Genomic DNA, 16,887 nt, shown 5'->3' on the forward strand with positions numbered 1-16,887 from the left:
TTTAAAATGTTACTGTATATTTTGGGGAAAAAAATCAAAAATAAAATAATTAAATAAAAACAATTCCAGTATCTGCAGCTTTGTTTCTCGAGGAAATTTTATTTATTATATTGCATGTTTTTCTTAGGTTATCGCATACCAAATTTGACTTGGAGAGCTTTGATATGATTTTGTAGAAGTGGAAAATATTACCATTTCCCACCAGTGACATGGACTCCCTTTTGAGTTCAAGAATAACATAGATTGCTAAGCTTGTGAAATATTTTATCTTTGTGAGAAATAATGTTAAAGACATATGTTGTAAATAAATTGAATTTTGTCTAAATGCCAGACCTCAAATTATACAGTTCTATACAAGAAAATTAGCTTATCCTTTGATAAGGATTATCCATCGTATATCACAGTCATATGCACAGGGCATGCAAGTTATTTAAAGCATAAAACAGGATTCACTTTATGTTGAGGGAAGGAACTATTTCTTCTAATAGAGCTTTTAATTTGGCAGTAGTTGATCAAAAATATAATTCCACACACAGTTGCAATTCAGCCATATTTAAGAAATTGTTTCTTTTGATAAAAAGTTTAGAGCAATTATAAGATTCAAGATTCCTTTATTGTCATATAGTAGCACAGAACACATAATATGACACAAAATTGCTTTTTTTCCTGCTGTAAGGCAAAGAATCATTATTAGTATCGCCCAGTGCCCCTGACATTGAGAGAAAGAGGAGCAAAAGAGTCCCTTCGGAGTCGCTGAGTGTCTGAGGACGCATGTTTGATTCATTGGTAACCCAAGATCAAGAATCCAAACCTCTGATATGATCAGGGAATCTTCAGCACCTGAGGCCCTTTGGGAACCCTTCTTGATCTTGGCACCCTCTTAAATTCTAGCTCCAACACCTGGTCCCCATGAGCCAGTCTCCAGCAGCCCACAGCGTTTGTGGGTCCTTCAGCTTCTGTGCCCTTGCTATTTTGCTATGGTTATCTTCCTCTGCTCTCCTTCTCAACGGGAGGTGTTCTTTCTGTTTCTGGTGTTCTACGTTGGTCCATTGCTCCCTGGGGTTTGCATATCTTTATAGCCGGTGCAGAGCACAAGCACCACCATCTTGGGCACAGACCTCTGCGGTTGCAAGATTTTACTTAACAAATACCATTGGGTCTTTTAACAGGCCACTTAAAGCCTGTACCAAACTGCCGGTATTAGGATCAGGCAATTGAACCCCTTGGAGAAGCGTTGTGACTGCTCTCACAGGTGCCCACCAGTGGCAGTGCTACTGTTACAGCAGCTCCAGCAGATTCACCGTTTTTTTTAAATCCTTTTTTGTGAGTTAATTTTGCATAATACAAAATAATATGTGGAATAAAATGTAATTACCTTGGGCAATTTAAAAAAAAAATTGGCACCGATAGGTGTATTTGCAATTGTTTTATCCTTTACTGTAAAGGAAATATGTATTGGACTCTAAATTAAAATAGCTCTGCACTGTTAATTAGGTTGCTTTATTAGGACTATAACCACATATTTACCAATTATATTTAACATTATGTAGACATGAGATGAACAATAGTTCATAATTGTGAACACAGACACTCAAGAGACTGCAGAAGCTGGAATCTGGAGCAACGAGTACAGACTGCTAGAATTCGGTGGATCAGGCCAGATCTATTGAGGGTGTAGCGACGGCTACTCTGCTTACTGAATAACTCCACAACCAAACAGGTTGAGTTCAGTGAGCAAAACTGATTTATTGAGTTCTTGCCTGGCTGTTCTTATTCTCCCAGCCCAGACCTGGCTGAGAACCGTGCCGTTGGTCCGGACGCCATCAGGGCTTCTAAGCCTGGTGTTGAGGTCGGGAAGAAACCCCTGACGGTGCCATTTTGGCCGGCTGCCCCGCCGTGTGAGTGACATGTGGGGCCAGTTCGCCTGCCTAATGGCGTGCCGCCACAAGGGTTTGAATTGAGACCTTGAAATAGGACTGAGAATGTAAAAGGGAGATGGCCAATATAAAAAGATTGTAAACTACCCAACAGCATAAACATTGAAATGTATATTTTCAGGTAACCTGCAGTTCCTCTTCTCATTCATCCAGGATCTTTCCAATCCTTTCCCACCCCAACACCTGTTATTCTGTTTCTTTCCCCTCAGGCAATTGCTCAAACATCTTCCAATTGGTTCCCTCACCCCTTCCCCAACATTTGCTCGCCATTCCTCCTTTATCTGGTTCTATTCATCACCATCTTTCTTGTCAGATTCCATAATCTGCACCCTTTGCTGTCAGCCTCTTCTCCATCTATTACTTTCCTGCTCCTATCCAACCCATTTCCTTCACATCTTGCATTGGCTTTCCCCCTTCATGCTCTCAGGACTGATGCAGGGTGTCAACCCAAAACATGGGTTGCTTCTTTCCCTTTTCAGAGGCTTCTTGACCCATTGTGATTTCCTATAGTTTGTTTTGGTTCCAGTGTTAACTTGTTTGAGTATGTTTGAGTATTTTTTACAGTTGCAAATTCCTGTTAATGTGTCCTATTATCATTTGTGCTTTGCAGCAGATAAACATTATTTGTCTGACTTGAGGTGTTTTTTTTTGGTTAAAACCACTTTTATTGTTTCTAAAAATGAGAAGACTGGTTTGATTTTTTTGGGGAAGTGGGGTGTGTTGTAATTATTTCATATCATGCATTGTGGTTCCATAGCTATATTTAAGAGAGAGTTAGATTTAGTACTTGTAACTTAGGGGATCGGGGGGTATGGAGAGAGAGCTGGCTTGAAGGGCCAAATGACCTACTCCTACACTTATTTTCTATGTTTCTATTGCCTTGTCATGTAGGGATAGTGTTCCAAGCTTGGAGATAGTTTCCTAAACCTGCATGGGTTATGAATCAAATGATATAATAATTTAAACTATTTCTGGGAATCGTTGTTGTAAATACCATGCTGTTAACTTAGCAATTATTTTTTTAGAATTCTGTTGAGTTAACTGAAGCATGAAGCCTCGTATTCGTCCATTTTATGTTGATTAGCTGATGAGATATCAAAGTTCAGAGTTCAAATTTATTGTCAGAGTACATACATGACATGCAAACCTGAGATTTTTCCTGTGGGCCAGGCAGAATTTCTTCTTAGTAGTGTAAAACAGCTGTACTCAAGAAAAGATGCATATATAAAAGAGAGAAATGTAAACAAACTAAATGCAGAAAAAAATATTCAGTCAAAAATAATGTGCAGTCTCAGACTGTTGTTTAGGAATCTGATGGCGAGATAGAACTGTCTCTGAACCTGGTGTATGAGTCTTAGTTTATTATGGCTGTAGCGAGCACAGAGCATATCCAGGTGGTGTGAATCCTTGATGATTGCTGCTGCTCTCTGATTACAGTGTTCCATGTAGGTTTTCTTGATTGTGGGGAGAATTTTGCCAGTGATGGGCTGTGTCCACTACTTTTTGCTGGGCTTTTCTGTTCAGAGGTATTGGTGTTCTCGTACCAGGCTGCAATACAGCTGGTTAGCATCTATACACATCTGTAGAAGTTTGCCCAGATTCCTGATGTCATACCAAACCTCCGCAAACTCCTGAGGAAGTAGAGGTGCTGACTTGCTTTCTTCACAATGATGTTAGTATGTTGGGGCCAAGAAAGGTCCTCTGAGATTTTGTGTAATATTACATTTTCTATTTTATTAAATGACAGTAGTGGGTTATATAAAAAGGGAAATTAAAAACTTGGCTGAATAGTGTACTAACGACAACTTCTCACTCAATGTCTCCAAAACCAAGGAGCAAATTTGTAAATGGTGTTGTCATATTGAGCTATGCAGGATCAATATAAATGTAGATTCACTCTGAGGGAAGTTTCTAGTCCTCACTACTACATTTTGTATCTGTTAATTGTTTGCTACATTGTGTAGAAGAGGAATGAGGAAGCCTTTAGGGCACACATGTCAAACTCAGGCCCGCGGGCCAAATTTGGCCCATGATATAATTATATTTGGCCCACAAGATCATATCAAATATGTATTAGAGCTGGCCCGCTGGCTGCCGTGCCAGTATAGCGCATGCACAGCTAACACTACAAATCCCAGAATGCTTTGCAAATGCGTTGGCGCCGGCCCGTCAGCCCGCTAATCGCCCCCACCTCCTCTCTTTACTTTCATTAGCATCTGCGACCTGTCGCCCAACTCACATGTAATAAACCCCTTTCGAAAAATGGCCAAACGAAAGACAGAAAGCAGGACCTTTCAAGACAGGTGGGAGGCAGACTATATGTTCATCATTTTAAAAGACAAACCTGTTTGTCATTTTTTTGACTTGTTGGCTTGTGGAAAAAAAATACATTTAAAAGGAGCTTAAAGGCTATAGAGAAATATTATTTATTGAATATTTTATTTCTCATTTGTTAATGCTTCTTCTGGAAAGAGTTTAACCGAAACTATTATTAAACATTTATTTTAATAAGAAAAAGTTTAACATTACATATGTTGAAAGAAGAGAAAACATGCAGATGTTGAAAATTTTCAAAAAATATTTAGTTTGGCCCACGACTTAGTCCAAGTTTTTAATTTTGGCCCTCTGTGAATTGGAGTTTGACACCCCTGCTTTAGGGTATATAAGTTACAATTCTATAAGACATACAAATATAGCACAGGCTTAATGGACCACTTGGCCTTTTGCTGATTGTTTTTGCAAATTAATAATATAATAACTCGAGTTGTCAACAGATAGAACAGGTCTGTGCAGCTGCGGGAGGGCTGGAGGTGAATCCACAGACGCTCTGACTCTGAAGGGACTCTCTTTTGCTTCTTTTTCTGTTACTGGAGGAGGTGCCTGGTAATACTAATGGTGATTCTTTTTCTGCATTTGGCAGACTAAAGAAAATGTTGCATAATACTACATTTTCTGTTTTCTTACCATGACAATAAAAGAATCTTGAATCCTTAAAGTTGGATGTGGGTGTTCATTGAGATAGAGAGGATGTAATTTTGTAAACTCAGTTTGAGAATCTGAAAGAAACTCAGCTTGTGAGCACTTTGACCCAAGGAATTTCTAGTAGGGGCTGAGGAAAAGTCGTTGAATTCCCAAATTTAGCAAAAGTTGTGCTGCATCCATGTAAAACAAGCAATTTGAAGAGGTGAAAGGTTATTGAGAGGAGTGTGATGTAGACTTGTAGAGAGAGTGAGAGGATTTGGGGAATATCATTGGACTGATGGAGGCTGACAATTTGCATTTGGGTGCACGAGGAAGAGTGTGGAACGTGAAGAGGATGATCAGAGGGAGGGTTGTCTTTGCTTGCAAAGCAGTAGTGAAAGGCAACTAACTGCCTTCACTTGCCACTCTCTACTTTCACTTATTTGCCAAAGCAGACTCCTGGTCAGCAAAGCGTAGAGGCATTAATTAGTTGAGAACTACCTGTAATACATACCCTCCTGACACAAGGACCTCATTGTTGTACCACATTTTGATCAGAAGACTGCTAGTTCTAGAGGAAGATTAGCTTACAGTTACTGATGCTATGAAGACAACCTGAAGAAGAGCAGGAACAAATGTAGCAAGGGGATGAAGAAAATTGTCAAGGGAAATCCAAGTGGAACGCAACCACCATTGTGTCACACAAGAGTGGAGGAAGGAATCAATTGCACAGGCAATAATGGATTCCTCCTGACATGTCCTGCTAAACCAAAGTTCCAAATGGAGACCAAATTGGACGCAATACCTTACAGATTACTGCTGAATTATATTGTAACGGCACTGATTTATCACAGCTTACAAACAAATAAAGAATACACTCACTCATTTCTTTCAACACACCATGAAGTTGACTTTCATTTATTATTCACTAGACACAACATTGTATTCATTCTTCGACTCCCCAAACACCACCCAGTTAAACTCCTCTGACCTTCTCATTGGCTTACTGTCACATGGGTCATCCTGAGACTCTCATTCACCTTCTGCATCTGAGATTCATCACCCGTATACTGGTGCTTAACACACCCATGCATGCAGGCTATTGCCCCCCGTGGTTGCATCGCTTTCATTATCAGCAGTGGGCACTGCTCCTGACGAAGGTAGGTACGTGACCACGATAAATCTTGCCGTAAAGCTTAGATTACATAATAATCCTTCCATTTGCTGTTCCAAGGCGCCTTTCACTGATTATTGTATCAGTGGATCCCAGATCAATTTTTTTAAAATAGCACACTGACTGTTTTCCATATTTTGTGAATTCATGAGATTTATTTGAGCAAGTTTCAAATGAGTGAGAATTCCTACACTTAGGAAAGACAAACTCAAACCAAGCTTCAGCCTTTTCCTACGTTTGACTAAACAGATCCTCTAGAAGAAAACCTACCACCTAGCATTTATCACATTATTTAGAATATTTCTATCTCTTTCACTATATTCAGAGATTATGTTGTATAGGTAACCATCTCTATATTATTCTTCGTTATTTAGGTATGTTTACTTCTCATTGTCTGTTGGTTAACAGATGTTTCTATCTCTGGCAAGCTTTTATCAATTATTGGGCATGCCACTTGATAGATCTGATTAGCCTTAAGAGTGAGGCAGGATTTATAGATGATCATCCCTTTTGCCCCCCCATAATATTTTAATCTCACATCCATTTGTTATGAACAACAGAATACAGTAGTGATGTAACAGTAGTTTCATGCCATGACCTCTTTATTTTTGCAGGTCTATGCTCACAAGAAATCATGCCATTAGTAAAGAGGAACATCGAACCCAGGCATCTCTGTCATGGTGCTTTACCTGAAGGAATTAACAATGAACTGGAGTGTGTCACAAACAATACATTAGCAGCTATCATTCGTCAGCTCAGCAGTCTCAGTAAGTCTAAAAATAGATTAATTTAAAAAAATGTTAATTTTTGTCTTTTTCATTATGTTCATTGTTTACATTTAACAAATACTTTTTCCGAATGCATTTTGTATAAATATTCAAACAAAGCCATTTAAGTCTCAAATAACCAGTGTTTGTCAGCTGTCACTAATATCTGTGGGTCGATATTTTAAAACTAACATTTATGATTAAAGTAAATCTATAAGACAAGTTTGAATTGTAATAAATGCACTTGCATTTATGTTGTACTGATCACATTGAATGACTTGGCAATGAAATCTACAGAACTTCCATATTGCATCACTCCAAATAATGAATATGTTTTCCCTTGATTTTGCATTTTATTAATTGTAAAAGGAAAAACTGAACATGAAAATTAATATTATCTGATTACAAGTTCCACTGAAATAAGATATTTTGAGAGAATAAGGGTAGTGGAGAACAATCTGTATCAGAGGTGTTGGCGGTTGAATCACAGTCCAATCTCATTTCTCATTCTTCCAAGTTCACTGGTTGCAGGCAATTCTTATACTGTGCACAGAATTTAACATGTATAAAGTTCACCAGGCGTTGGTGCTCGAAAGGTAAATGGTTACCACTCAGGAAGGTTCTTGTAGGTTTTGTAGAGAGAGATGTGTTGTTCCAGGACATCCACAACTGAGGTACTTCCCTCAGTCATCTCAGCGTCTTGCTGATGAAACATGCCCCATCAGGGTTCTCCAGATGATAACCTCTTTCTTTCAGGTTACCACAGAGTTCCTTTTTGTTTCCCTTAATCCAAGTGAAACATTAGGCAGCCATTCTAGCCATTTTCCACGCTGGAGCTTCTATTTAAGTTCCAGTAAGCTTCTGGTACTTGTCACAGCTTTCTCTCTCTCACCCACACACTCTGACCCTCAGTCAGAGACTGCTTTCTCCCTCTGCTTGCAAAAACCACCTGATCTTTCCATCAAACAATAGGAGTCGGTCTTCTGGTTCATCTGTTTTTAGGTAAACAAGAACCCAACAGCGACCTCTCTGAGCTCTCTTGTAAAAAGCCATCATGTCTCTGCTGTTGCTTTAAAGACAATAGTCCATTCATTCCACAGTCCAATTAACACCTACTTGGGAAGTCTCCATAGGCCTTCTTCAAAGTTTCTGTGAAGTAACTCTGGATATGAATTCTCCAGTATTTTAAATAAGATCTGTTTTAGTGTTTGTATGTAACCTACTCTAACTTTTCCCAATTTATCTCCCAAAAATATTTCTATATATTCAGTCACACATAAAACTAATAATAGTAATGTCTTTAAAAAGAGCAATACTTCATTTTAAATATAGTATTTTTACAATTTAAAAGAAAACTCTAAAAAGGAACTGAAAGTCTTTGGAGATATTGAAATTAATGCTGAAACTGATAAGCTTGGCTTACTATACATATTCCTCAATTTAGTTAATCAGTCTAAGTTCTACTGAAAGTTTTGACATGTGTGAACTGTGGGGTTGAGGATGCTGATTCCTGGCTATATAAATTTAAAAAAAAATCTGGATTAGAATTATTATTATTGACTGATTTATACAGAATTGTGCCATGCTGGAAGTTTTTCCAAGCATAATTGATTGTAAAATATGTTTGCATTTCTCATGTCAGATTTGCACCAAATGACATGAATTACCATGCAATGCTGCCACAGAGTGCTGTTGGGGAAATTAATCCATGTGATTTTATGGCATACATGGAAAAGACACACACCAACAAACATATGCACACACAACTAAAGACTTCTGTGAAAATGTCAAATTAGGATAAGAATAGAGTGGGTTCTGAATTAAATATAAGAATATAAACGTAGTTTTGAGCAGGATTTTTTGCTGCTGAAGAAATCGAGAGCAGGCATATGTTGGCATTTGATTGTGGATCACTTCAATATAATATATCATGAAGAGAAAATATTGAATTTGCTGGAATTAAACTACAAACCTGGAAATAACAGGACAAACAACATCTATGAGAAAAGTTTAATTTGAAATGAAAATCATCACCATTAAGCGTGGAAAGGACCCTTTGCCCACCAGCATCTATTTATCCTATCCTAATTCAATTTTATCCTCTCATTCCTGTCAATTCCCCAACCCCCTAAATTCTACCGCTCACTGCACATTTGAGGCCACATTAGAATGGTCAATTACCAACCCCTCACTTTAGTTACACTGATGAAATTGAAGCACCATGAGGAAGACCACATCGAGAAATCAGAAGGTTTGGCTCAATGAGAATGCTAGGACCATGAGGCAAAAACCTGGCTGTGACACTCTGCTACTCTTGGTGTTAACCCAACTATTTCCAGAATTTGTTTCCATTAAAGGATCATCATTTTAGCTTGATATTAAAAATCTTCAGGGTATATCTATTTCCTCTGCAAAATGCCATTCCCAGTTACCATACTTAATTGGATGTATACTTTATAAGCATAACTGAACTTTGTAAACTTTTCCAACCCTTTGATTTTTGTCTCCAATTAATTAACTTCAATTATCTAAAATAAATTCATTTTAATACATTACAAACTTCATAACCCAGTACTGCAAATTTGAGCTTTTTTCACCAATAACATTGTAAAGATTAGTGTAATTTTTAAAATTTAAAGGTATTCCCGTGACCACCTTGGGCTTCAGTTAGATGCTTTAACCTTGTACTATCTGTGAATTTTGAACAGTTTGCATATTTCTCTAGCATTTGATTCACAAACAGGAGTAAAAGGGTGTTTCCTCATCTTGTGAGGATTTGAGAATTTAATTGTTTCTCCTAAACCAGATTGAGAGAAAACCTTAATTTTATTTCTGACAAATTATTAATTTTGGTAAACATTGATGATTGTGACTTTAAACTTCTATATCAGTTAATTTCAAACAGTAATAATTCTGTGCACTTGCTGCGTATTGGAATTGAATAGCAAAAATTTGTACACTGTAACCTTGGATTTTTCATATTAAGGGAGAAAATAAATTACATTAAATTTTTCAAGCACGACCAGTACACCTTTTCAGTAATTTTCTGGACTATATTCTCTGAGATTCATATGGCTGGAATTTCTGATATTATTGTTTTAAAATTACCTATTGAATGTAATCATCTAAACTTATCTAAGGAATGATATACTCTTGGAAGTTGATAAATGTGATCAAAGGTCATTTTAACTATTTAAGAAAATACCATTTACATGTTAGAGTATGATTTTTTTAAGAGAATTTTTTTTCTAGTTTCACTTTCCAGTTCCTTTCTTGTTTATTGATTTATATTTGATTTTTGATTTTGTTAGGCAGTTTATTATGCATCTGGTTTCTCCTTTTCTCTGTTCCTCAATTATGTGTATTAACTATTTTGTTTTTTTTCTGAATTCCATTTTATAATTCTTTTTCTGTGCATATTTGGGGCTGTTTTACATTCATTTTCTCATTTCTGTTAAGTATGACTAATTCTAATTTTGTGAAGTCTCTTTTCCATCTTGTCCTATTATTTTAAACAAAGAATAATTCTCACTTTTGAGACATTTTCTTGTGAAACATTACACCTTTCTCTTTCATTAAAGTTTGGAATTTTGACAACACAGGCTCACCTACAAAATCTTGAAAATGGGGCCTTCTGAATGTCAGACTAGGTTGCAGTGAGCGTACGTTGTTTTAGATTTCTAGTTATTTAATCATTCAGCAGCAACGAATGAAGTAAAACATGTGCAGGTACATGATCCTTTATCCAGACATCTAAAATCCGGAAAGCTCCAAAATCCGGCAAATGGGGACCAATGGCTGGGGGAGGCGGCATTGAATGGTAGATAATTGAGAAGTGCAGAGCAACAAAGGGATTTAGGAGTTATGGTAAATAGTACTCTCAAAGTTGATACTCAGGTAGATGGTGTGGTGAAGAAGGCATTTGGAATGTTGGCCTTCATAAATCGGAGTATTGAATTCAAGAGTTGGGATGCTATGATGAAATTGTACAAAGCATTGGTGAGGGCAAATCTGGAATACTGTGTGCAGTTTTGGTCACCAAATTATAGGAAGGATATAAACAAAATAGAGAGTGCAGAGAAGGTTCACGAGAATGTTGACAGGATGTCAGAGTTTGAGTGACAGAGAAAGGTTGAGCAGCTTGGGGCTTTTTTCTCTGGAGCGCAGAAGATTGAGGGGGGATTTGATGGAGGTGTTCAAGATTTTAAAAGGGACAGAGAGAATCAACATGGATAGGCTTTTTCAATTAAGAGTGGGGGATATTCAAACCAGAGGCCATGGTTTGAGACTGAAGGGGGAAAATTATAAGGGGAATATGAGGGGAAATTTCTTCACGTGGTGGTTGGGATGTGGAATAAGCTTCTGGCGGAGGTGGTTGAAGCAGGGACGTTATTTACATTTAAGGAAAGACTGGATAATTACATGGAGGGGAGAGGATTGGAGGGGTATGGACCAGGTGGTGGTCAGTGGGACTAGGAGGGTGGTGATTTGTTCCGGCATGGACTAGTAGGGCCACACTGGCCTGTTCTGTGCTGTATATGGTTATATGGCTCGGCGACTGGAAGGGGGTGGAGATGGAGACGGCAGCACAATTTGGGTGGGCTTTCCAAAATCCGGAAAAATCCAAAATTCGGAACACACTGTCTCCCAATGGTTCTGGATAAAGGATTGTGTACCTGTACAATATTCAGAACTACTTAAACTCTCTTATTTTATAAAATTTTCTCTGAAAGGACCAATTATTTTAAGATACACATCATACAAATACAATGATTATATTAATAATGGACTTCAGCCGCTAGGATACATTATCAATTCGATATGGAGAAGGATGCTGTAATCTTTTAATATCAAAACTGTACAATGGTGCAGCAAGTAAAGCTCTTGCCTCCTAGCTCCAGTGAACAAAGTTTTATTATATTATACTGTATTCATTTATGTATATTTCTTGCTTATTTTTTGAGTAATAAAAAGTAAACTATTCTTGGGTTCCCAGTTAGCTACCTTTTACCAATAAATAGTGCATTGGACATTGAGGTTTTACGTGGACTAAATTTTGACAGAATCTAGTTATAAAATAGCGAGAAGGTTCAAATATTAGCACTGAGGATTATATCCAAAATGGATGATGATTTTAGTTCTTTTGAGGTTACAGAGGTACTACTTGTGGAATTTCTAGTCATTTGAAACTAAAGATTAAACACTGACACAAAGTGCCTTCCGAGGAACGGAATTATTGTCTGCAACTATGATTTTAATATTATTTAGCAGGCTATTTACTTTTGTGGTCCTCACTTTTACAGATTTAACATTCATTGAAATGTTCCTTAAAAAATTTTTTGAATGTAGGATTGGGTGTCACAGTAATTGTAGAAGTTAACACAGTGTTATTACAGCACCAGCGTCCTGGATTTGAATCTGGCACTGTCTGAAAGGAGTTTGTATGTTCTCCCAGTATCTGTATGGGTTTCCTGGAGTTTCCTCCCTCATTCCAAAGACATACAGGTTAGAAAGTTAGTTGGCCACATGGTTATATTTGGGCTCATGGGCAGGAGGGCCTGTTATTATCTCTAAATTTAAAAAAAAAAATAGGCACTTCTTGTTGTTCGACATTACTGTATATGCGGCCTCTATCAGGGTTTCTTTGAAAAGCAATTCTTACATGGATCATGTAAGATTAAGAGATTAAAAGAATTTGGACTGAAATTTTAGAATGCAGTTAATTTAGCAGCCCTTCAACCCCATCTGATCTTACTGTTTCTTCTCTCTGATCTTCCTGTATTCCAACCCACAAACCTAAATTTTAACTGACCATTACTACTGAACTAACCTGTTGAGGTGCTCCAGCAATTCTTTCTTTGCTCAAGATTTGCTATTTACCTGCGTAATAGGAGAAAACAAGCTGGGACGTGGCAGCGAGGTCCTTGGGTCGTAGGTTTTATATCGGAGTGGCCTTCTATGCAGGTTTCTTACCCGGGCTGGAGGGGCCTGCCTCCCCTCCTAGGTCGGTCCATACTGCCCGGACCGGGGCCGAGGCCGCCGCAGCTCACCCTGTGCCTGGACTGGGGCCGCCGCCTCCCACTCTCTGCCTGGAACGGGGCCTCCGCCTGCCCCACTCGACCGAGGCCGGGGCCGCCGTCTCCCCCTTGCTCCTGCCCGGATCGGGGCCGCCGCCTACCCTTCGCCCGGACCGGGGCCGGGGCCGCTGCTGCTCTCCCTGTGCCCGGACTGGGGCCGCCGCCTCCAACTCTCTGCCCGGATCGGGGCCTCCGCCTGCCTCACTCGACCGAGGCCGGGGCCGCCGTCTCCCCCTTGCTCCTGCCCGGATCGGGGCCGCCGCCGTCTACCCTTCGCCCGGACCGGGGCCGCTGCTGCTCTCCCTGTGCCCGGACTGGGGCCGCCGCCTCCCACTCCCTGCCCGGATCGGGGCCTCCGCCTGCCTCACTCGACCGAGGCCGGGGCCGCCGTCTCCCCCTTGCTCCTGCCCGGATCGGGGCCGCCGCCGCCCACCTGAGGCGCCTGCAAGCTCACACCAAGACACAAGAGAAACTTGTCCGTGAACTACTCTTTGCAGACGATGCTGCTTTAGTTGCCCATTCAGAGCCAGCTCTTCAGCGCTTGACGTCCTGCTTTGCGGAAACTGCCAAAATGTTTGGCCTGGAAGTCAGCCTGAAGAAAACTGAGGTCCTCCATCAGCCAGCTCCCCACCATGACTACCAGCCCCCCCACATCTCCATCGGGCACACAAAACTCAAAACGGTCAACCAGTTTACCTATCTCGGCTGCACCATTTCATCAGATGCAAGGATCGACAATGAGATAGACAACAGACTCGCCAAGGCAAATAGCGCCTTTGGAAGACTACACAAAAGAGTCTGGAAAAAAAACCAACTGAAAAACCTCACAAAGATAAGCGTATACAGAGCCGTTGTCATACCCACACTCCTGTTCGGCTCCGAATCATGGGTCCTCTACCGGCACCACCTACGGCTCCTAGAACGCTTCCACCAGCGTTGTCTCCGCTCCATCCTCAACATCCATTGGAGCGCTTTCATCCCTAACGTCGAAGTACTTGAGATGGCAGAGGTCGACAGCATCGAGTCCACGCTGCTGAAGATCCAGCTGCGCTGGATGGGTCACGTCTCCAGAATGGAGGACCATCGCCTTCCCAAGATCGTGTTATATGGCGAGCTCTCCACTGGCCACCGTGACAGAGGTGCACCAAAGAAAAGGTACAAGGACTGCCTAAAGAATACTCTTGGTGCCTGCCACATTGACCACCGCCAGTGGGCTGATTATCGCCTCAAACCGTGCATCTTGGCGCTTCACAGTTTGGCGGGCAGCAACCTCCTTTGAAGAAGACCGCAGAGCCCACCTCACTGACAAAAGGCAAAGGAGGAAAAACCCAACACCCAACCCCAACCAACCAATTTTCCCCTGCAACCGCTGCAACCGTGTCTGCCTGTCCCGCATCGGACTTGTCAGCCACAAACGAGCCTGCAGCTGACGTGGACTTTTTACCCCCTCCATAAATCTTCGTCCGCGAAGCCAAGCCAAAGAAAAGAAGAAGAAGGAGAAAACAGTGAAAAACAATTTTTTTCATGTATATTGTTTAAGAACAAGCAGCTCAGTGGAGTGAAGTTTGTGTTGATGGTCGCGTTTTGAATTTTAGATAAAGTCTCGGGTTTTTTTGGGGGGAAAATAAAAGTATATTGTTTAAAAACTCAAAAGTGCTGAAAGAACTCTGCAGGTCATGCAGCAGCCCAAGGAGGTAAGGTATATAACCAAGTTTCGGGCCTGAGCCCTCCTTTAATGTATGAGCAAAAAGCTGGTAGGTGCCTGAATTTAAAAAAAAAAAAAATGCTGGGGGAGGAAGGAAGAAAGGGCAGGGGGAGGAGCACAGCCCAACAGGCAAAAGACTATAATCTGACATGGATGGAAGGTCAGGAGAGGAAAGGTGAGAATTGATTGGCAAAGAGGGGGTGGGGGGGTGGGTGGCTCTATGAATGTGGGGCTGGAGGAAAGGAGGCATCAGGTGAGAATGGGGGTGTGGCTAATGGAAACTGGAGAAGTCAATGTAAATGCCATCTGGTTGAAGAATGCCCAGATAGATTTCAATCTGGTAGTGCATGAGGTCATGGAAAGACATGTTGGCATGGGAATGGGGCAGGGAATTGAAATGGATTGCCCCTAAGCGATCCCCACTATCATAGCAGATAGAGCAAAAGTGCTCAACGAAGTGATCTCCCAGTCTGCATCTGGTCTCTTTGACGTAGAGGAGACCACAATGCGAGCACTGGTTGTAGTAGATGACCCCTGCACTTTACAAGTGCTTAACTTGGAAGGAATGCTTGGGTCCCAAATGGTGGTGAGGGAGAAGGTATGGGGAATGGTGGTGAGTTTATGTAGAACAATTTTTTTTGGCATTCTCATTGAAAAACATCTCAGACTGAAGCATGAGAAAACAATATTTTGATCTTTTGGTCAACTTCAAATTTAATGATTCCACCACTGTAGCTGTCAAGGTCCTAGGCTCTAAAGTTCCTTTGCAAAAACCTCCAGCCTTTCTACCTCATTTAAGGTAGTTATTTTAAAACCGAGCAGTGAATAATCATGGGTAATCTGCCCTTGTATGGCTTGATGTCAAATTTTGTATAATTTTGTTCTAATGAAGTCTCTCAGGATAGCTTTTTGCAATGGGCAAGTTGTTATTGTTCCTAGTGTCATTGTGTCTTGTTGCCTGCTGTTAAGACTGGGGTACAAGACATAATTTTAGTTTTTGCTATTCAAAAATTTCCACAGAAATTTAGCCTGACCTTCTTAATGATAAATAGGAAATACTGGAGAAAATATTTTTCCAAATCCAACTTTATGATAGAGTTTTGAAATAGAACTCAGCTTTTAGCCCCTTTCACACTGCCAAGTACATGTGGGTTGAACCAGCCAATTTAGCAGGTCTGCAGTGGGTAATCTGGTGGTGTGAAAGGTCCCATCCGGGCAGAGTGAGTAAAAATCAACCGGCTTCTGACACTTGTGGGGGCAAGTGTCCGGGCCCGGCCGAGTTAACTCATTAATCACTCTGTGGCGGTGTGAATGGTCTACTCGACTTACCAGGTACCATTAGCGACGCAAGTGCTTGCGTCAGTCTGGCAGTTATATTTCACAGCGCGGCCGGCTGCACTCTGACCAGCCTAGCGGCTACGCTGTGGGGATTCACGGTGCAGTTGGCGGGGCCACCATTAATGTCAGAGCACGGCTGGCTGCACTGAATTATAACCATACAGTCGACGAGGCTGCCAGAGCACGGCCGGCTGCACTGTGAATTATAACCGTACAGTCGACGAGGCTGCCAGAGCACGGCTGGCTATGATGTTAAATATAAACTGTACAGTCGGCTGGGCTGTCAGAGCACTGTACGTAATGCGTCACTCATGACTTCACCACTGGAAGCGGGACCTCCCCCCTCCCCCCCCTTTAAATTTTGGATTCCCGATGAACCAGGTAAATTATGGTGCAGTGGGAAAGGATCCCTGGGTGCACCATGCCCAATATGAGTAATGGACAGGCAGCGTCCGCCACCTGGTGGCGCTGCTGCACTCCTTTTCGGAGGCCACACTGCCTGCCAATCAAGGTCAAAGACTCACCCCAAGCCATCAAGGTGACCTTTGCGATTGGCCCACCTAAATCACCAGGTGCTGCAGTCCAGGGAGCCTACCCACACTCAGGCCTGACCTTCACCCAATTGGCCCAGTGAATCACCTTGACTGACCCCTGCTGAGCCTCTGCACTTGGCTTCGAGGCATTGGCCACAGCAGCCAACGGGGCCCAGCCTGCCCCGAGTGATTGGCCTCCAGAACTATATATAAAGGACCATGTGCCCCTTTGTTCTGCCTCTTTGGACTCTTCGTGGCACATAAGTAGCACCTTTCACACTGGGTTGGGGTGAGTCCCAAGGTCAGGTAGCAAGTGCTGTGTCAAGGGGTGGGGGCACGTAGTATCACCTTGATCCTGACTGTTGAATGTGTGTGTTCATGAAATTTCCCCCAGT

General features: G+C 41.3%; 1 protein-coding gene across 21 annotated transcripts in view; it reads left to right on the forward strand.

The window, feature by feature from the left end:
• Positions 1–16,887, forward strand: part of wasf3b (WASP family member 3b) — a 246,852-nt gene that overhangs the window by 29,845 nt on the left and 200,120 nt on the right. For 20 of the 21 annotated variants that reach the window (XR_011342254.1, XR_011342250.1, XR_011342249.1 and 17 more), the window contains exon 2: positions 6,687–6,839. Coding sequence is in view for 7 of the 21 variants with exons in the window: in XM_069891486.1 (XP_069747587.1) it covers positions 6,687–6,839 (153 nt within the window). In the remaining 14 variants the exon portion in view is untranslated. Of the gene's footprint in view, positions 1–1,650; positions 1,721–6,686; positions 6,840–16,887 lie in introns of those variants that run through there. The other variant, XM_069891492.1, reaches the window with a different exon arrangement.

This window comes from Narcine bancroftii, chromosome 7, assembly GCF_036971445.1.
Source record: "Narcine bancroftii isolate sNarBan1 chromosome 7, sNarBan1.hap1, whole genome shotgun sequence".
Taxonomy (NCBI): Eukaryota; Metazoa; Chordata; class Chondrichthyes; order Torpediniformes; family Narcinidae; genus Narcine; species Narcine bancroftii.